At 36.9% G+C, this 22,325-nt stretch overlaps 2 protein-coding genes across 5 annotated transcripts in view; one reads left to right on the forward strand and one right to left on the reverse strand.

Annotated features, from left to right (window-relative positions):
• Positions 1–5,286, reverse strand: part of PRKN (parkin RBR E3 ubiquitin protein ligase) — a 1,378,177-nt gene extending 1,372,891 nt beyond the window's left edge. For 3 of the 4 annotated variants that reach the window (XM_023223614.3, XM_023223612.3, XM_023223613.1), the window contains exon 1: positions 5,176–5,279. In XM_023223614.3, coding sequence (XP_023079382.1) covers positions 5,176–5,182 — 7 coding nt within the window. In that variant the 5' untranslated portion in view covers positions 5,183–5,279. Of the gene's footprint in view, positions 1–5,175 lie in introns of all 4 variants that reach the window. The other variant, XM_023223611.3, reaches the window with a different exon arrangement.
• A 200-nt stretch (positions 5,287–5,486) lies between these two features.
• Positions 5,487–22,325, forward strand: part of PACRG (parkin coregulated) — a 587,833-nt gene continuing 570,994 nt past the window's right edge. Inside the window, exon 1 of the mRNA XM_023223609.2 lies at positions 5,487–5,908. Within this exon, the coding sequence (XP_023079377.1) occupies positions 5,753–5,908 (156 nt within the window). The 5' untranslated portion in view covers positions 5,487–5,752. The remainder of the gene's footprint in view (positions 5,909–22,325) is intronic.

A 22,325-nucleotide genomic window follows, 5' to 3' on the forward strand; every position in this document is an offset into this window, starting at 1 on the left:
GAAGGTGTTAATTGCCCCACACTGAAAAGAGCGTGAGAAGGTGACACATAAAATTTCATATAAAGTTGGTGCCATTGGAATTGGATCTCAAATAATGAACAGTAGTTTTCAGACATACAACAGAAAGAAAGGGCATTCGAAGAGAATCACATGAGCAAAAGAAACAAAAAATCACATGTTGCAGGCACGTATGTGTGTGCTGATACGTACATACATCTTTCTAATTACTCTTCTGCTGCAGTGGTGAAGGTGGAATCTATACCACCAATATAAGCCTAATCAGCCCAACTAGGCCACAAACTCATTGGGAAGAAATGGTCATTTCTATGTACCTTCCCCACAGACAATATATAGACATATACAACCTGTGTGTACCCACCCCTACCCAGCACCACCTAATACATAGGGTATAAAGAAATGACACTGAATAATCGTAAATTTAAATACCTATTCATCCAAGGAAAAAAGGTTTCTATTTGGTGAAAAACAGACATTTGAGTTAATCTGTTAGAGTCCTAGGTAATTAGGAAATTACTTGGGGAAAGAATCCTGCTACTATATTTCCTTTGAACCAAGATTCTATCCTACAGGATGAAGTAAATCAGCCAGGGAGGGAAGCTGTAACATAAATCAGCCGACTGTCACATGAGTCTCTTTCTTTAATGTTACAAAATTTAGGGAGAGAAACCATTCAGATTACTACAAAGAAACATTTAAAATGAGCTCATTAAATGCAAATGAAAACAGAAACACTGAATAAGCACTGGGCTACAATTAAAGGCTGAAGAAACAGTAGGTAAGAAGCAATTTTCATTGATCAAAGAACTAAAAGCTAACAGAATAAAGTATTTGGCATTAAAACTGCTTTCAGGAATATGAAGCATTTCGAAGTAAGAACTCTTTTTTTCTGTATTTTTCAAAGACGCTTTGGAGGTAGGAATGGATTTACATATCTTAATACAAAGTACTTTCATTGTATCATTTTCAGGCAATGAAACTATGAGGTTTCAAAAAATGCAGACTTCAAAAACATCCTCAGAAATAGGGCCAAAATTGTAAAGGACAAAGGGTCATTTTAGAGTCTTTGGACCCAAGGAAAAACTATTACATAATTACATAAAATCTTCTATGCAAAACTTTATTAGAGCCTATTTTTGACACAATTTTACCTCATCATAAACAGAAGCTTTGGGGTACTTAGGCATAGAGCTGGTTTTCATCAACTTATTAAAATGGCAGGGCAAAGAGCAGTACACAGAATATTCAACTAGAAATATAAATTGAGACTTTAAAATTCACTGCACACAAGCTTGAAAACAAATATGCAGACGTATGGGCAAATGGTGAAGTCAGAACGCACATTCCTGATGGCAAGGGACTTTTTCTGCTGTGTTCCCTCGTTTCCCTGGCACCTAGAGCAGTTAAGGGTACATAGCAGGTGCTGAAATCACCGCATCTGCTTTTGTGAAACTAACGCATTATAAGATGAGAATGGGAAGTTTTCTTCTAAATTAATTTGCAAAGTTAAAAGATGCTGTTCTTCATCTGTCAAGAGGGCAAAAATAAAAAATCTTTGATGGCACATGGGAGGAAATGGGCACCCTTATACACACTGAAAGGGAGGGCAGGGCCACCAAGGACGGTTGTGCAGCTTGTACACTGAAAGGCACTAAACCTAGGGTGAGAGAGAGGTGGGGACTGGAGATCCAGGAGGTGTTCTGCTAGTGAAAGCTGAGTCAGTCTCGGCAAGGACGTCTTTTGGTAATTTTCAGGCCAGAGGGGCAGGGCAGCTCTTTACTAGCATGTTGTATTAGTGGAGGCTTTAGATAGGTTTGTAAAATAGGGCAACTTATTTTAGAAAAATTTTGAAATACCTAGGAAAATTTTAAATCTACAAACTCTTTAACTCAAATTGTCATACGATTTTTATTTTACATATATGCTTACATGTGCAAGTAAAAAGATATGTCCACAAACATTTCTGATAACAGTTGTCTGTAAACCTGATGAGTGCTTACTTGTTGGTAAATATTTTCATTAGTGTATCCTATAAAACACTAGGCAGGAACTGCTGTGGAGTGAATCTGTACATGCAGATATGTAAATTCTCAAAGAGATGCTAAGTGAAACAAGGTATAGGAGAGACTATATTCCAATGAATGGTTTTTGTCAATCAAAAATCTTCTTAAAAGTATAAGACACTGAATGTGTATTTCAATACTGACAACATTGGTGTATATATAACCGTGCACTCTAATATCTGCTGTTACTCAAATACCTAAATCCAGTTCTACAGAACATTTAGAACATACCACAAATATCACCACTAACATTCCATTGTAAACACAAAGAACTGATCATTTTTTAAAAAGTCAAAATATATTTTTAATAGAGATACCAAAAATTACACTTTTCTACGTTGAATTCTTTTAAGCTTTTCTATTCTGCTTTGTATTATCTTGAAGTCCTTCTCTACACCTTCCACAAAGGCACAATTTTTAACCGACTTCAATTAAATTATGTTTCCATAGCTGCCCAGGTCAGGGCACTCAACATATCAATCGCAATCCAGGTGGGAAATATAAGGACTTATGAAACAGTCCTCATCCCAAGAAGGGAATCTTGAGTTTTGAGAAAGTAAAAGGAAGGTACAGTCCATTAGCAGTTAGGTCCCAGTCAGTCCTATTTACTCCTCTTCTACCAGGAAACTCATCTTTACGTTACTCCAACCGGCAGAATATTATTTGCATTAAGGTTGGGGTGGGAAATTAAAGAAAAATAAAATTAAAAAGAAAAAGAAATAAGTTTTCCTGTTTTAGGCTAACTTGTCCCAGAGGCAGCAATAGGCACAGCCCAGACCCAGGAAGAGTCTTGATAATATTATCTAATGTGCTCTGGAGACTCTCCCAGCACTCCCTCAACACAGGGAGAAGAAAAACAAATTTTCCTTTGTTTTATGGAATGAGTTTATAGACTCTTGTTCTCTGTAACTAGTGATTTCAAGTATTCTGTTTTATCTAAGAAGTACAACGAAGGTCATGAGAGGCCTGAGTAGGCCTCAACTACAGCTGCCTGGGCACCATAGTGAAGGTTATAGGATAAGCCTGTGCCCAGGCAAACCTAGATAACGAACATCTGGGTTGCTTGGCAATGGTCATGTGCAATCCTGTCTTTGTCCTGCCTCTGTATCCCTGCTTTGACACCACTGTAAGTTTGCTTCAAGCTAGCCCATCTCCTTTTGTGAAGTGTGTATAAAAGTCAAGTACTGTCTTTATTCCGTGCCCAGTCTTTTGCATGTGAGTCAGCTGGGCCTGAGTGCACTCAATAAAGATTCACCTGTTTCAACCTGAGGTCTCTCTCGTCCTCCTGAATCCCGCAACAAGGTGAGTCTAACAGAGAAAGCATAGGCCTGAAAGGAGCAAGCTTTGAGAAGCACTCTCACCTTTAACAGAAAATCCCAGATACATACTATTTACATTTTGATCTCCAACTGATCACTGGATAAAGTCTATAATGTCTTTCCTGGCTCTGAATTTTTGTCACAAAAACACAAAACTCATCACTCCAAGTCTTCCTTTTAATGGTTTTCACTTTCACCTACCTTTAGCACTGTTCACCACACCCAAATCTCAAACTGGCCATTCAGATGTTTACTGAAATGTGGCTAATGAGGCTGGGCGTGGTGGCTTACACCTGTAATCCCAGATCTTAAGTGCCTGTCTTCATATAGCTTTACAATAAATTTGTTTCTCTTAAAATTATCTGCGCACTAGATTAAGTTAAATTAAAATAAAATGTATTTAACTGTCTTCAAAATAAGGTATAGGCTATTTTCTTCCTGTAGACTACTGATAGCATGGATTTTGGAAAATCTCTTCTACTTGGTTTTCTGATTCAGTTCAGACTTGTGCTTACAAGTGAATCTTACGTAAATGTCACCTAAAAAGAGCTCAAGAAGACTCAAAAAATTATAATTTTTTCGTAATTTGGTTAACTTTCAAGTCATTCACCAAGTCAGACCATGCTAGAAACGGAAGAAAGGTTGGACAACATTCTTGTTTTACCACAGAGACAAAGACAAGGCCAGTTAGCTGGCTTGATTCTCCCACTGATGGGCAGAATGTTTACATTTTAACAATAACTTCATAAATAAAAACAGATGTAGTAAGTGTTTTCAGTGCATAAAGATCGGTATTTTATGAATCCACCTCTCACCTTTCTTCTGGACGACCACATCTGACTTTGAACGTACTTACTGCAATCAAAAGTGTTTTGTAAGGGACGCTCCTCAGGAATTAGCCCTAAACAAGCTCACTAAACCCTCCATACATAACCTGGAGAAACTTCCACAATAATGAAACCTCATATAGCACTGTCTTCTAAACATATGGTGCATTTCCATTAATTTTTAGGGACAGCCCCTAAAGTAGTTTTTGGTTCAACAACCTGGAAGAGGACCTTTGCACCTCTGCTCATCTTACATCAAGTGTTCATGAACAACTCTGATGCCACTAAGTTTTGTTCACAAAATTGCACCTCGGTCATTGTGTTTTACCAAAAAAAAAAAAAAGGTATTTTGCAAAAGGCAATAGATGTAATATTGGCTATTATTTACTCTCAATTTTTCTTTCACCTCAGCCCTCCAACGAGAAGTTTAAAAGGAAACATTCGAGGGAGCAAGAAGTTTAGATTCATCTGGAGGAGTTTCTGTGGCGCCCAGCCACCCTCACCAGGTGCCTTCCATTAGAGTTTAATGCTTTGCTGGGGTTTCCTGAAAGAGCCCCACAGAGAGTGGGTCTCGATGGGTCCTGAACCGCACGACAACCGGCCAGGGCCGCAAGGGCGAGGAGCGGCGGCCGGGCGAAGGCTTCGGGACCCTACACGGTCCGGGGGACCGCGAGCGAGGACCAGGGGTGCCGGGCCGCCTGGCGTCCCAGGTGAGGCGGTCTTCACGGGAACGCTCAGAGCAGGGGCGGGCGGGCGAGGGCTTGGAACGTACACACTGGGGCCCCGGGCCCGCGTCGCTGAGCTGGAAAGCCAGGCGGTGCGGGCCGGGGATGGCATGGGCACTTTGGCGCCGTCACTGACAGTTGGCACCTGGGGTCCAGGTCGGCCGAGGCCACACCGGGGCGCAGGACGGCGCAGAGAGGCTGTACCTGGCAGGTACCCACGTACCTATCATGGTCACTGGGCAGGTGGCGGCTGCGGGCCAGGAAAGGGCCTACGCGCGATCTGGCGCCAGCCCGAGCCTCCCACCAGCGGCTCTCCTGGGTTAAATCTTCCAGGGCTCCCCGCCCCGGCGCCGGGCCCTAGGAATGCGCACGCGCGGAGGGTACGCGGCCCAGGGGCTGCTGGGAGTCGTAGTTTTAACGCGTAGTTTCTCCTCACGCCTCCTGCCCCCCAGCCCTCCGCCGCCTTCCTTTCCGGCTTCAGGCCCAGCAATCGTACGTCACCGGGGGGCGGAGCTATGCGCCCGCAGTGTTGACCAGTCGCTTAGCAACCGGGAGGCTTACCTTTGGAAGCTTGTTGCAGCTCTAGCTACGGTCCTGCCCTCTTCCCGCCCCACCCCTCCCCTAAACTCCCTTCACCTAGGAGCTGCCAAACATCTGGATCAACCTGGGCACTACAAGGGGTTGAATTTCTACCATTAACGCGCCTTTTGACATTTTTTTCCCGACTTCCTGCTCACATCCGTAAAACCCACTGATTCTTTTACTATACTTTTTATGAGAACAAGACATTTTCTAGGAAGATGGTGGCAGAAAAAGAGACCTTGAGCTTAAACAAATGCCCAGACAAGATGCCGAAGAGGACCAAGCTGCTGGCACAACAGCCGCTCCCGGTGCACCAGCCTCACTCCCTGGTTTCTGAGGGCTTCACAGTCAAAGCCATGATGAAAAACTCAGTCGTAAGTGATCTTCCTGAATTGAATGCACTCGCTCCGTATCAGGGCACACGAGATTTACAGAGGTTGGCCAGCCCTAGGATGGACTCTGAGCCCATGTCCTGGGTGGTCTTTGCCAAAAATGGCAATTACTTGGCAAGTAGCAGACGGTCCCCCACAGTGTGTGGGGGGCAGGCTAGGTTGTTAGAATCCTGGGCAAATGATATACTCTGCCCATTGATAAGCACCTTCCTGATAACTTATCGTTTCTAAACCGCCCCAAATTACTCTTACGCTATTTATACGAGGTAAAAAGATCCCCTTTAATTACTAATTGCTAACTAACCCCACTCAGCAAAGGGCCTTGTAGAAGGTGAGTTCTTAGAAATCATAAACTCTTGCAAAATTTAACATGAGCTGATATACAACTGGGAACATAAACTCATTAAATAATCTATAATGAGAAATTTCTTCTCTTCAACCTAGGAAATTTTGGAATATCCTAGCAGTTACTCTAACAACACTTGTCTCTTAGAAAATGATGTCATCTTGTTAGAGTACTGAAAGCCCATTTAATATTAACACTGTTTCCTGACAGGCCTTTTAAGATGATGTGCTTTAAACAATACAAGCTTTAGCTCATGTGTGTCTGCCACTAATACAGTTCATGTTTCATCTCCATTATTTGTAGTAACAAAAATAAAATATTCTAAGTATCATTAGAGAAAAAAGATTAAAAATACATACAAATATTTTAGCTGTCTGCATGATAGTATATATATTTTTTAAACCTTCCTATTTGTTAAATAGCTTTACACTTGGTATGCTAAGGCAGATTTTGCTACTGAGTAAGCACCTGCCTGGGAATGAGGCATTAAATAATAAATGCAGCTTTCAAATTTGTATAATTTACACCCTGGGAAGATCTGAGTTATTACATGTGGCAATTCATTATGTTAAATGAGTCATGTTGTTTTCCAGTGTCACATTATTTCCTTTGCTTATATGTTGTAAACCTAATAACTTATTCCTAAACGACATACTTAAAATACATGAATGAAACAGATTACCTATAGACCTCTAGGCCAGGTTCCTATGTGGTTATGGAAAATGATATCCTAATTATTGGAAAGTGTGTCAGGTGATTCACAGTAGTTAAAAGTCTTGGAAATAGACTAAAATTCTGCTTGATGTAACTAATTCTTTTTCATGGAATTTCACATAAATTGGTTCTCCTAGGAGTCAAGATGATGCATTTATCAGCGATGCCATAACCATTCAAGTTAATAATTTAGTTTTTCTTCTACACAATATTTACAATTTTGGTGTTTTTTAATGTTATACTTTAATATCACAATTTTTTTTTTTTTTTTTTTTACTGGTCAGGGTTCTTTTCTGTTTTTTCCTAAACCTGTGTTCATAATTCTTGTATCATGTTAATTCTTTAATATAATCCTACGCCTAAAGAGATAATTCTGCAAAATCTAATGTTTCTATATTGCCAGATGTAGTAAATATGCCTACATGACTTAAAAAAAAACATTGATTATGAAGCAGGCTTCTTTATAAACAACTTATTTGTGATACATTATCTTATCTTTTTATATTCTAAAGGAAAATCTTGTACTAGCAATACCTCTCTTGCCATTGGAAATCATAATTCTTAAATGCAAAGATTATTTATCCATTCATCTACTTATTCAGTCAACAACTCTCTCTCTCCCTCTCTCTCTTTCTTTTTTAACACCCAATACTTGTTAAGCACAGTTCTGGGGATTTGGGATCAGCAAAGCAAAGTCCCTGCCCTTAGTACTCCAAGGTAAACCAAAATAACAACATTCAAATCTTGATAAAAGAAAGCTAGACAATACTGTTTATACAAAATAACTTCAGTGGTACAGGAAATAAAAATTTTCCATTTCATAACCAATATTTACATTTCACCATTTTTATCTTCAGCAGTATATAGTATCTCAGCATTATAAGATCAAAATATCCTCATCTCTTTCTGAAGGTGTATTTCGATTCAGGATATGTATGACAATTTCCAGCTTTTCTTAATTGCGACCTCATGCTCCAAAGGCCAATACCCTCCAAACCACTTTTCCAGTTAGATAAGTCACCATTCCAATGCTCTTCCACCTAAAACATGAAGAATTGTATATATCCTAAGGAGTTACACAGAGACTCCTGATATTTCTTTGAGTGCAATAGCGATATAAGTACATAAACTTGATCATAAATGTTTCATCAAATGGGCTGTGCAAGCAGAAATGCTTATTTAAACAGTCAGTCTGGATATGAGAGTGCAAAATTATTGAAAAATAATGATAAATGTAAATGGCAAAATTTTTAAAATCTCAATGTCAAATATTGTTCTTCAATAGAAAGTAGACTTTGTTTCCATGAAATTTTTGTTGCATTCTATAAGAAAACAAGCATCACAAAAGCCCTGCCATCAAATAATATTCAAATTCACATTTTTATAGTGCTTACCTATAAAGAGGTGTAAGAGATACACAATTTGAAGATTTCATAGTTCATATTCCTTTTATAGGCCTTGTTTGGGTTGTGATAGAGCCCATGACCAGAAACTATTAACCAAGCATTTTGTTGTCTTCATGTTGTCAGATGCTTTCTGTGCTGAACATGCTTATCATGAAGCAAATTACAAAACTGACCCAGGTTTATGGTGACAGAGAAGATGAGTTTAGCCTAAGCTTTCTATTACAGCTTTCCTTCTCAATAGACTACAAATGCTTTATGCTCAAAGTTTAGGGGAAAGGAATACATTTTTTTTTTTTTAATATTAAAGGTTGAGTGTTCCTGTTCCAAAAGTCTGAAACCTGAAATGGTCCAAAATACAAAACTTTTTGAGTGCTGACATTACACTCAAAGAAAACTCTCTTTCGAGCATTTTGGATTTCAGATTTTCGGAATTGGCGTGACCACCAGTATATAATACAGATATAGTCAGTTCTTTGTACAGGTTCTGCCTCCATGGATTCAACTAACCTTGGATTGAAATGTTTGGGACAAAAATTGTATCTGTATTGAACATGTACAGACTTTTTTTTTTAGTCATTATTCCTCGTTAAACTATAGAGCATAGCAGCTATTTACATAGAGTTTATATTGTTTTAGATACTCTAAGTAATATAGACATGATTTAAAGTATATGGGTGGAAATGTGTAGGTTATATACAAATACTATGCCATGTTATATCAGGGACTTGAGCATCTGCAGATTTTGGTATCTGCAGGAGGTCCTGGAAGTAATTCCTCATGGAGACGGAGGGACGACTGTATTCCAAATTTCAACAAAAAACAAAAACCAATCCAAAACATTTCTGGTCCCAAGCATTTCAGATAAGGGATAGTTCAACCTGTACTTTACATGTATAGTGTGTCCAATCATGTACTCATTTAACATGTACTGGTAATCATTAATATTTATACATTATATATTAAAATATTAATTTGGCTGCTGTAACAGAGACCAAATAACAATAGCTTAATTAAGATGGAAGTTGTTTCTCTCATAATAGAAGTTCAAGTTTGTAGGTAATCCCAGGAGATTGGGCAGTATTTCCCCATGAGTCCGGTGCAGGGGCATAGGAGCACGTTTTTTCTTTGTATCCTGTAAAATGACACCTGAGACAAGGTGGGCTCGAGACCACTAGGGTCAAATACCTGCCCTCAAGAAGGAGGAAAGTGGAAGCAGAGAGCTTCCCATTATGTGCATGACCCGGACATAGCACCCCACTTTCATTGTCATCCAACTGGCCAGAACCTAGTAATATGCCTACATTTTCCCGTTTTGCAAAAGCCTGTGAAAGCTTGACCCATGAAGTAACACCCAAGCCCGCATGCCTGTCTCCTCAGGAAAAGGATGAAGGAAGCTATGTAGTTCCAAAAGGGCATTGTCTCCAACACCTACTTGAGGTGGGGGAGAGAAAAATGGGTATGGAGCAATCTGCAAGAATGAGGCAAGAAGATCTGAAGAGCAAACAGCTTCATTATGAAGGCATGTCCCAGAAACAGCAATCCTCACTCCTGCTCAAATCCTGCCAAAACCTAGTCTTATGGCCACAGCTAGTTGCAAGAGAGGCTGCGACATGTAGTCTTTAACTGGTAACTCTGTGTCCAGCTCAAACTTGCAATGTTTTATTACTGTAGCCAAGGGATATTGGAGGATAATTAGAAGTGTCTAACTCCAGTGCTAAATGTGCTACATTATTGGTGAAGAAAAGGAGAGAGACAAGTAAAATAATTACAATACAAATAAGCAGGTGTCTCCGGTAGAGAAGCACTAATGATGAAGGGACCAAGTGGTGATAAACTAATGGGGGCCCTCATCACCTTTTGTCTAGGTTTGTACAATATCATCCACCTATCAATTGGTTGACTCCCTCAATCAATTATCAGTACAGTTACACTAATCTTTCTGGTACAATGTTCTGCTCCTATCACTATTCAGAGCTTTTGGAGCTTCCCAATTCTTATAGAAAAAAGTCATGATACTTCCCCAGGGCCAGCAAGATCTTCTGTGATCTAATCCCATTCTACGTTTTTAAATTTCATCTCCCACTGTTCTCATTTACTTCAGTCAATCTGAACCCAGGAAGTAAATCGGATTCTTTATTTTTGTGTTTCTGTTTATGTTGTTCCCTTTGCTCGAACACCTTTCTCCCTACATATCTGCATATACAAATTCATTCTTTCGTCGTCAGGTAACACATATCTATTGATCACAGACTATGTGCAAAGCACTGTTTTAAATGCTAGGAATTTAGCAGTCAGCAAAAGACAGAACACATGCTGTCAAGAAGCTTATATTTTTATGGCCAGCAAAATGCCAACTGCTTTAAGAAGACTTCTTTCGTTCTCCCTTCCTGTCACCCACATAGAAAGTTATCCTTTATTCATTGTGTTCTACTTTATATTATGGTCATTTCTGCTCATGTTTTATCTCCTTACGTAAATTCTCTGTGAGGGCAGTATCCATGTCTAAGTCATTCTTTAATCTTAACCAGAACCTAACAGTGTATTCAATAAATATTTGATGAATGAAGGAAAACAATTCTACCCTTTCTTCTTATCTCATATTCTCCCACTTTCTTGTTATAATTGTTATTTGTCTCTATTTTGAATTTTTTTAAACCATCCCCTCTAATTGTGGAGCCCACAGGCTCCCTTTAAAACTCGAGAAGGCTGAATCATGGCACTCTTCACCTCAACCCCTCAGGTGGCTCCCTCAGAGTAAAAGCTAAGGTTCCCTGTGTGATCTGCCTACCCTTGCTGCTTTATGCAAATCTGTTGGCCCTGCTTCAGGAACTCATTTAGTGCCATGCCTTTGCTCTTCCTGTTTCCTCTGCCTGAAATGCATTTTACCCTGTGTGTCATCAGCTCTTGATGCTTCAAATTTCTGTTTAAAAATTAGCTATTTAGTGAGCCCCTTCCTGACCACTCTATTTTAAATTTCAGACCCTGAACAATCCCTTCCATTCCAGCTCCAGCACTCCCATCTCCCTTCCCTGTTTTATATTTTTCCCTCTAATACTAATTTAGTTGAGCCTGTGTTTTCTTCCACCAGAGAGTAAGTCCCAGAAGGGAAGGAAGTTTGCTTATTTCACCTATTGCTGCATCCTCACCTCAAGAAAAATGTATGGAACATAGTAGCTGCTATTTATCTTATTTTGATCAGTTGAATTAATGAATGACTATATTTTATACTACAGTTAGACAATCATCTTCAAATTAGTGGCTTCAAAAAAAAATGCCAATGATGTTATATAGATATTAAATCTAGAAATGAGAATAATTAGCAAATGTTTTATGCAGTATTATAAAAGTTATACATGTTCATTGAAAGAAGTTAAAGTGGTTTGGCTTAGAAAAGCTTTTTCCTGTCTAAGATGATGAGAAAAAATTGAGTCTTTTTTTCCTTGATTCTGTTTTACTTTTAATTCTTTATTTTGAAAGTTTGCTTCGCCTTAAATCAGTTCGGTTTTGGAAGGTATAAATTTTGACTTATTTTCCCTAAATGGCCAGATAATTGTTACATAACCCTTTATATACTTAAATTATGTCAAATATTTCCTACTAAATTTAGGAATTCCTATCCAATTTAAATAATATGTCAGTGCTATGTTTTTATTATTTCAAGTAACCTTATTAATAATTGATTAATGTCATGTATTTATTCTTTCATATGTAATAGGGCTAGTCATCTTCATTCTATTTGGATTTTAAAACCAATCTTATGAAAAAGCAGGGTAGACTGTGTTTTTCCACTTAATGTAGAAATCTCCAACAATTGAATCTTTTGTGGTTGTTGAGAGATACTTATTAAAGGATAGAGCAAGGACTGGAACCTAGATTTCAAGGTGTTTCCTACAACAGTTCTCTCACATATTGTGAGTGAATCACTTGGTGAACATCAAACCGAACACATTGATGCAACCAACACCCAAATCCAGAAAAATTGTCAATGCCGCAAACCCCGTCTGCCTCTTTCTAGTCACTGCCCAACATACCCACATGCTAACCTTCTTCTGACTTGGGCCAACAGACTAGTGTCGCCTGTTTTTGTGCTTCTATACATGAAATCGTAAAGTGTGCGATTGTTTCGTGTCCAGTTTCTTTTGTCAACATTCTGTGAAATTCACCCACATTCTTGCATACAACTAGTAAATAAATCCTTCACGTTTATTCCTATCTAGTATTTTCTCAGATATACCATGATTTATTTATCCATCGCTTTCTCAATGGGCATTTGTGTGACATCCAGTTTAGAACTGTTACAAACAGCACCACTAGGAAAATTCTTAAACTTTTTTTGGAGAACGTATCTACGCATGACCAAGGACGTATTTCTGGGAGTGGAATTGCTGGACCCTAAGTCATGCATGTTTGGCTTTAGTAACTAAACTAAAACTGTTTTCCCAATTTAATTTTCAAATTTAAACTCTTTCCAGCGCTATTGGAGAGTGCTGTTTGCGTTACAATATCACCAATAATTAATATTTTCTTTATTTTGCATTTTAAGTATTCCAGTAGGTATGTAATGTTATATCCTTATTATTTTAATATTAATTGTATTGTGACTAATGAAGTTAACAACTTCTTCATGTATTTACTGTCCATTTGGATATGCTGCTTATTGAAGTGTCTCTTTAAGACTTTTGACTGTTTTTCTCTTGGCTTGATTTGGTTTATTTATTTGTAGTGCTTTTGTCCATCTATATTCTAAATGATATGAGGCATTTGTCTAGTATTGTATGTAATGCAACTACAGTTACCCAGTCCGTGAGTTTCCTTTCCATTCTCCATAGTGGCTTTTGTTGCTGTCTTTTTAAAGTTACATACTTTGTGAAGAAAAATGATTACTTTGAACATATTTGTGTACTTCTTCATAATGTGTTCCTCAAGCAGTTTCAACTAGCTCGCAGTGAAATACATATACATTAAGATACATGACTTAGAAAATAAATTGGAGCGATTGGAAATGAAATAGAATAAACAACAGTGAAATAATAAAATAAAATGTAATTAAAGTAGAAACTTCGGGCTCAAGGAAAGAAGCATCAATTTTGTCATTCATAAGGGTCAGTATGTTTATCAATGGATGTTCAAATTTAATTCTGAGCTTCTTGGCATCTGTTGCTGAAAGAGGAACATTATACACATCTCACTATCACAAAAGGAGAAGCCCATCAATCACTATAGGGAACTGGAGCTTTCTGTACACTGAGCTCTCTGAGAAATTGGTCACGTTTTAAATACATGCCACACACCATGTCTACATTTTTATGTTTTGCAAGAAATGCAGTGAAAATATCATCCACAGAAGATTTCAGTGAGGGCTAAGTATATGTTATTAAAATGTGTCTTGGCAAATTGGATTTTGTATGATATTAAATTGCTGTAGTACATGTACATAGGCTTTCAGTGGTCCAATTTGATCTAGAAATGGAATTTACAGTGCTCACAGGAATGTGTAGATTGTACATATTTTAGTCATTGTTCTCAGTTCATTTCATGATGGGAGCAAGATAGCTGCTGTTTTTATAAGCTGGCAGGGAGAAAATGTGTAATATGATAAAAGCACAGAGCTGGATGTCCTGAAAGGGTCTGAGTCCAGGAAAGTTTCCTGAAGGGAATCATGTTTGGTGAAATATAACAGTTGAGAAGGACCTAGGGGAGTGTGCAAAGGCTAAGAGAGACCAGGCTCCCAACTAGTTTGGTTTTCAATCTTATTTTCTGCCTTTTTTTTTTTTTTTTTTTTTTTTGCCAAATAATTATGTTGTAAATTCTATTCATTATATACATGTTTAAAATTATTTAGATTGCATATATTTTTTGAGAGTATATAGAGTGTATATACCTACCTATGTGTTTGTATAGATTGCAATGTGTATAATTATAATACTTTATGTGGAATTTTATGGATTCCTTCTAATATGCTAATATTTCACATGTTATTGAAAACTCATAAGCATTTAAAAGACTTCATAAAATTCTATCCTTTAAATTTGTCATAATTTACTTAGTCTTTAACTTAGGTTGTTTTCAACTTTTTGCTATTAGTGTATACATAATGTTGAAATGAGTGTCTTTATAGAAAAAAGTTTTTTCTGTCTCACAGCATTTCCTTAAAATACAATTTCTGAAGTAGATGTACTGGGTCAGAGATCTTATCAATCTTAAAACCCCTATCAAGGTTTTATTAATACTGCCACTTGCTGTGCTTGAATGTGCCTATTTTAGCTCCTCCTGTGGCCTCCCTATGGGGCTTTTGACTTCCCGGACTAGCCCGCTGTCTACATCTCCACCTGCCAGTGTTGAGGGTCAGGATCTCAGCACCTCTGAAACCTATTCATGATACAAATGAGGGGTTTGCAAACTTCTAAGGCTGTAGTTCTTAGATTGCAAATTGTAATCCCTTGAAAGATTCCCATTTAATTCTTCTAAGCGTTCTGGGGTTGATTTAATTAGTCTTTAATTAGGGGTTGGGAACATTTGGGCACATAGTAGGATGGGAAGATCTGAGAAAACTATTTTCTAGATGGCTACTCAGTTTTTCCAAAGACCTTTACTATGTAATATTTTATTCCCCGTTGCTTTGTGTGTTTTTTCTTTTTGTGTGTTTCATAATTCTACATAATAGAGATATTTGAGAGGAATTTTTAACCAATGTCCACTGTTTTGATTATTGTGGTAATTAAACCACAACTTGGTAATATGTTTTAGAAATTGGTGAGGCTAATTTATCCTGTTAATTCCCAGAATGTTTGCTTTAAATTTTAACATTTTACCAGTTTAATCTTCCAAACGACCCTTTAATAAGATGTAAAGTCGAACATCATTTTGAGATGGAAATGATCGTATAACTCACTTGCAAATAATGATCATCGTACAACACTGTCTTCACTTATAGTAATATAATTTATCATTCCATGCTCATAGGTGTACGTTTTCCTAATAAGTATTTTTATATTTATTTTATACCCAGCCATCTCACTAATCCTCTTTTTAATCAAATGTTTTCACTGAATTGCATGTATTTTATTTTAATCATGTTCTTCTACATTTTGAAAAATTTAAATATACAAATGTAGAAATAGACAAAGAGATATCTATTCACCATCTAGATTTAATGAACAATATTTTAAATAATAACGTTATATTCTTATAAGTAAAAAAAAAACCTCACCAAGAGAGCTACAGCTTAATTTGTACTCTGTCCTTTCATTCCCAGAGGCAAGCAGGATCCTGAAGTTTGTATACATTATTCCTAAATATACATAATGAATATGTATGTATTCATATATCCCATAGATAGATAGATATAGAGATATAGAGATAATTGAAATTCAAGAACTGTTCTTCAGGTTACTTTTTCATCTGAGCTATTTGGTTACAGTGCAGGTTTCTGTAATGCCTTCAGGTCTTATTCAGTTCATTAATAGCAAAATGCTGTCAGTGTAAGTAGGACGTTCAGATGTGACTGTCCCCATCTTGTTAGTATTTTGTGCCACAAAGTAACAGCAGCTGGCTACAAATTATACTAACACGGCTAAATGCAGCCTGACACAGAGTCATAGTGTCATAGATTATACCTGTTCGCTGTGGGCTCTTCTTCCTAGTTCTATTTATGCACTAGCTCTTGGAAGCGTCTAATGTGAGGCAAGCCCAATCTTTGTAGATCCTTACAATGTCTCTTTCTATCATTTTTTTCAAAAGGCATAGCACTGTACTGTATATACTCCAATACTTCATATCTAAAGGTCAGGAATTTAATATTTTAACTGTGGTAGTTAATTTTAATTAAATGCTCTGGTTACAAAGTTGCGTATATGTACAGAGCTTTTGAAACATTATTTTCCCCATAAATTTCCCCATGCACTTTTGTTATTTCTAGTTAGCCATTTTGTTGAATGGTGATTCTCCAGGAATGCGTGTCCTGTTAATAGCAAATTTGCTTACCTGCTCTATCATATTCCGTTGTGTGAATAAACCAGCTTTTTAGCTCGTTCTCATACTGAGGGTCTATTAGATTTCTACACTGCAGTAGCATAACGTCCTCATGTAGGAGTCCTTGTGCATGAAGGCCAATGTTCACCAGATTTGGAATTGCTGAAAAATGAGGTATAACTTCAACTTTAATAGAGTTTGTCAAATTTCTCTTCAAAGTAATATATAAATATTTATATTGTGACGCAGCTAATGAGAATTCTTGTTTCCAAATGCTTGTTTCCCAGATCATTATTTGATGGTATCAGACTAAAATTGTAGCAATCTGAAGTATATGAAATAATATTTTTTTAATTTTGCATTTCTCTGATTACTAGTGATCATGTTTTCTTTTAATAGGTTTTTTTTATTATGTAGATTTCTTCCTCTGTAGTGTGCATATTCATAGCCTTTAACCATTTTTTCTGTTACATTGTCAGTCCTTTTGTTATTGGCATAGAGCTGTACTTAACATACTCTAGGTATAGATATGTTCCGGATATGGGAAGTACATATTTTCTTGCAATTTGTAACTTGTCTTTATACTTATTTTTACATCTTTTTAATACATAAATTTTAAATTTAACTTCAGGTATTTATATTTATCACATTCTTCCTTTATGGTTTTGGGGTTTTTAAAAAATTTTTGTCAGCCAGGCGCGGTTGCTCGCGCCTGTAATCTCAGCACTTTGGGAGGCTGAAGCAGGTGGATCACGAGGTCAGGAGATTGAGACCATCCTGGTCAACATGGTGAAACCTTGTCTCTACTAAAATACAATAAATTAGCTGGGCCTGGTGGCAGGTGTCTGTAGTCCTAGCTACTCGGGAGGCTGAGGCAGGGGAATTGCTTGAACCTGGGAGACAGAGATTGCAGTGAGCCAAGATCGTGCCACTGTACTCCAGCCTGGTGACAGAGTGAGACTCCATCTCAAAAAAGAAAAAAAATTTTTTTGCCTAGTTTCAAAAAAATTTTTTTTGATCCTGTTATTGTAAGCTTTCTTCTCTGTGTGTTATTCTTATAATGTCCACCTATACATTGTTAATTATTTAACTGCTAATTTATTTTTAAGATGGGAGGTAAGACTTTCATTTCATCTTTACCATATGGAGAGCCACCAAGCCAGTACCATCTATGAATAGTAACTGACTACTCTGTATTATGTCCCATGAGACTATTTTTCTGTATCAAACTGCCTTTGTTGTTGTAGGTTTACAAATTTTGTATTTAGTGAGATGAGTTCCCCCAATTTGTTTATATCGTCTTTGACATTGTTGATATCTTACCATCTATAGGAATTTTAGAATAAGCTGTCAAGTTTCATGAAAATTTCTTTGGAGATTTTAAGTAGAATTGTATTGAAGGTGCAATTTGTGGGACAATATCCATCTTTTTTTTTTTTTTTTTTTTTGAGACAGAGTCTTGCTCAACTGCCCAGGCTGGAGTGCAGTGGCATGATCTCAGCTCACTACAACCTCCAACCCCTGGGTTCAAGTGATTCTCCTGCCTCAGCCTCCTGAGTAGCTGGGACTACAGGCACGCGCCACCACACCCAGCTATTTTTTGTATTTTTAGTAGAAACGGGGTTTCACCATGTTAGCCAGGATGGTCTGAATCTCCTGACCTCATGATCTGCCTCCTTGGCCTCCCAAAGTACTGGGATTACATGGATGAGCCACCATGCCCAGCCATATCAATTTTTTATATTCTTAATTTGCTAAGGGTGTTTTTCTTAATTGGAAGTAGTATTGAATTTTATCAGACACTTGCTGCATCTGTTGAGATGATTATAAGGTTTGTTCCTCTTCAATCTGTTAATGTTAATTATGTGAATACATATATTCTAATGCTGAATTATCCTTACATTCTTTTACATTATTTAATCATGATGTATTTAGCTTAAAAAAACAAGCATAAATTATTGGTGTCTCTGATTTACCAGGCAGCAAAGTCCTTCCTAGTAATCCACCACAAGTTGCTTTTATCATAGCATTCCAAGACCAGGTGCTATTGCTAGGGTAGTCACTTCAAGACTGTGTATTATTGCTGGGGTAGTTAGTGTCTTCAAGACCAGGTGTTATTGCTAGGGTAGTGTCTTAGTCGGCTGGGGCTGTCATAACACATAAGTCATAGACTAGGTGGCTTAAACATTTATTTCTCATGATTCTGGAGACTGGGAAGTTCAAGGTCAAGGTGCCACCATTTTGGTTCAAGGTGCCGCCATTTTGGTGAGGGCTCTCTTCCGTGCTTGCAGATAGTCACCACCTTGCTGTGTCCTCACATGACTTTCCTCCATACATGCTTGTGAAGAGAGTCTTTCTTTCTCTCTGTCTCTTTCTTGTAGAGCCACTAATCCTGGCCCAAAGGCCCCATTCTCAAGACCTATTCTAATTCTAATTACTAGCCCGCAAAGCCCCATCTTAATATACTGTAACATTAGGGATTAGCACTTCAACACATGAATTTTGGGGAAACCAAATAGTCAGTATCAGGTAAGAGATGAGATTGCTATGTTTGGTTCATCTGTCAAGACTGGAAGAAGGACCTATCTCTTGGAGTTCTTGGCTGCCAGAATGAAACAATATTTCTATAAACTAAAATAAATAAAAAACTTTCCTTTGGAAAGAAAACTAAATGCGTGTACCACATCTGCATTCTACAAAAAAAAATTTATTGGATTTTAATAATTTTTTACATACTAATTTATTTGTGGTGAGAACAATTAAATCTGCTCTCAGTGATTTTCTAGAATGCAATACATTGTGATTAACTATAGTCCCCATGTTGTACAATAGATGTCTTGAATTTGTTTCTCCTATTTAACTAAAATTTTATGTCCTATCACCAATATCATCCCAACTCCCCCATCTCCCAGCTTCTGGTAAGCACCCTTCTACTCTTTGCTCCTATGAGTCCGGCTTTTTTAGATTCCATATATGATATGGTTTGGCTGTGTCCTCATCCAAATCTCATCTTGAATTATAGCTTCACAATTGCCGTGTGTTGTGGGAGAGACCCAGCAGGAGATAACTGAATCATGGGGGTGGTTTCCCTCAGACTATTCTCGTGGTAGTGAATAAGTCTCACAATATCTGATGGTTTTATAAGGGGTTTCCCCTTTCATTTGGCTCTCATTCTCTCTTGGTTGCTGCCATGTGAGACGTACCTTTCGCTTTCCACCATGATTGTGAGGCCTCCTCAGCCATGTGGAACTGTGAGTCCATTGAACCTCTTTTTCTTTATAAATTACCCAGTCTTGGGTATGTCTTTATTAGCAATAGGAGAATGGACTAATACAATATGTAAGTGAGATTGTGTGGTATTTGTCTTTCTGTGTCTGGCTTATTTCACATGCATAAATATTCTCGAGGTTCATCCTAGTGTCATAAATGACAGAATTTCTTTGTTTTCTCATTGCCTCAAGCATTGGCTCTTTGTATTACAATACTCTTATAGTAATCTTAGTCCTTCTTTTAAGGCTGAATAGTATTCCATTGTCTATATCTACCACACTTTCTTCATCTATTCATCCATTGGTGGACGCTTAGGTTGTTTCCATACCTTGGCTCTTGTGAATAATGCTGCAATAAATATGAGAGTGAAGCTATCTCTTTGAATACTGATTTCCTTTGGAGATATATATATATATATATTTGAATTTTTTGAGGGACCTCCGTACTAACAGCTGCACCATTTTGCTTTCCTGCCAACAATCTGCAAGGGTTCCATTTTTCCACATCCCCACAAACACTCGTTATCTTTTGTCCTCTTGATGATAACAATTCTAAGAAGTGTGAATATTTCACTGTGCTTTTAAATTACAGTGCACTGAAGATTAGTGGTATTGAGCATTTTTTCATAGATCTGCTGGGAATCCGGATGTCTTATTTGGAGAAATGTCTATTCAGTCCCTTTGCCCACTTTTTAAAATTTGTTCTTTTGCTATTGAGTTTGAGTTCATGTTTTTCTTTTAATATTGTGGGTAATTTTAAACAATTATCTTCACCGTAAAAGAGAAAAGTTCTTATGTAGAGTCTTAAGAAAATACATAAAAGGAGAAAAAATACATCTCAAATCTCATTTTTTAGCGTTAATCACTCTTGAGTTATTCCCACATCTCTGCATGCCTTTTTTTCTTTGTAAAATTTGAGTCATATCATATATATATTGTATTTTAAATTTTAGTATGACCAATATATTCTCATTGTTAATTTATTAATTTTTTTCCTTGATTGGATTTATTTATGCTTTGGTGTTCTTTGTATGCTGTCTCCTGAACTGACATACCAATCTTCTAGTTTTGATAATGGATTTCTTATTTCTACTCTCACATATTTTTTTCTTTTGCTTTACATTATTAAACTTTTTTTACAGAGTTTTTGAATTCTTTATTTAATGCCTCTTTTTAGCTGGTTTATTGAAATATAATTCATATATCCATATAATTCACTTAGTTACAGTGTAACACACAATGACTTTTAGTGTATTCACAGGGTTGCACGTATAGCACCACAGTCAATTTTGAAACATTTTGATTATTCTAAGGAAAAAAACCCTTAATTATCATCTACCAAATGGCTTTTTGGTCCCAGATCTAGGAAACTATTAAGATATTATCTCTAGAAATTTGCCTGTTCTAGACATTTCTCTTTTGAAATACTTTTATTTGTAATAGAAATTATTATTCTTGTTATTTAAAAGATATGTAATTGTATTTTTGCTTCCCTCTTTTATATGGTTGTTATTTATGAGGAATTATTTTTCCTATTAGGGCTTTAGAACCTCTTTTTCTTTATAAATTACCCAGTCTTGGGTATGTCTTTATTAGCAATAGGAGAATGGTTTGATTACGATTTTTAAAAATACATGTGTTGCTTGATGGTTATGTAATTTGGTTTCTACAGTCTAAGCTGCTTGAAGTTTATTAGAGATTTGGTCTAGAATAGGATCTGTTTCTAGAAATGTTCTATGAAAACTTGAAAAAAAAAAAGGCTTTTTTTTTTTGGTCTATTGTTATTCTAGATCCTTAAATGCAGATCATCTATTTCAGTGCAAAAGATATCAGAGACATCTATATAAACATATTATTCCCAGCTGGGTGTGGTGACTCACGTCTATAATCCCAGCACTTTGGGGAGGCTAAGGTTGGAGGACTGCCTGAAGCTAGAGTTCAAAACCAGCCTGGGTAACATAGCCAGACCCCCTGCTAAAAAACAAAAAAAATTAAAATAAGCTGGGTGTTGTGGCATGTAGCTATAATCCTAGCTTCTTGGGAGGCTGAGGTTGGAGGATTGCTTGAGCACAGGAGACCGAGGCTGCAGTGAGCTGTGACCATCACTGCACTCCAGTCCGAGTGACAGAGCAAGACCCCATCTCTTAAAGAAAAATAAAAGCGTTACTATGTAATAAATATAAGTTGTGTATAGTAAGAATTTGGTCAGTCTTAGGCATATTTGAAATAGTTACGTAAGTTTTGGTATTCCCTTCTATTTTCTATGTCCCTATTTAGAGGTCCATAAAAAATTGTTAAAGATTTTAAGAACATGACTTACTACTAAAAATCAAATGATATCATGTAATGTTTATGGCTTTTGTGGTTTTGATCAGCAAGTAGAAAATGTAAAAGGAAACAAGTTATAAACAATAATCAGAAAACAATGGAGAAAATGTCATCAAAATGTATTTTTTTTTTTTTTTGTCTTTTTTTAACCGTATCACAGAACCTAGCAAGTTCATGTTTTAGGAGCTCTGAAAATGACCTCACAATAGGCAATAATATTTATTTATACTTACTTTTGAGCCTAGAATTCTAGGCTTTGTCTATGTTATTTATTTTCCGGAAAATATATATTTATACATTCAATGGATAACTTTCATATTTAATGTCCTTAAAATGAAATTTTTTTTTTTTTTTTTTTTTTTTTT

The sequence above is a fragment of the Piliocolobus tephrosceles genome, chromosome 5 (assembly GCF_002776525.5).
Source record: "Piliocolobus tephrosceles isolate RC106 chromosome 5, ASM277652v3, whole genome shotgun sequence".
Classification (NCBI taxonomy): Eukaryota; Metazoa; Chordata; class Mammalia; order Primates; family Cercopithecidae; genus Piliocolobus; species Piliocolobus tephrosceles.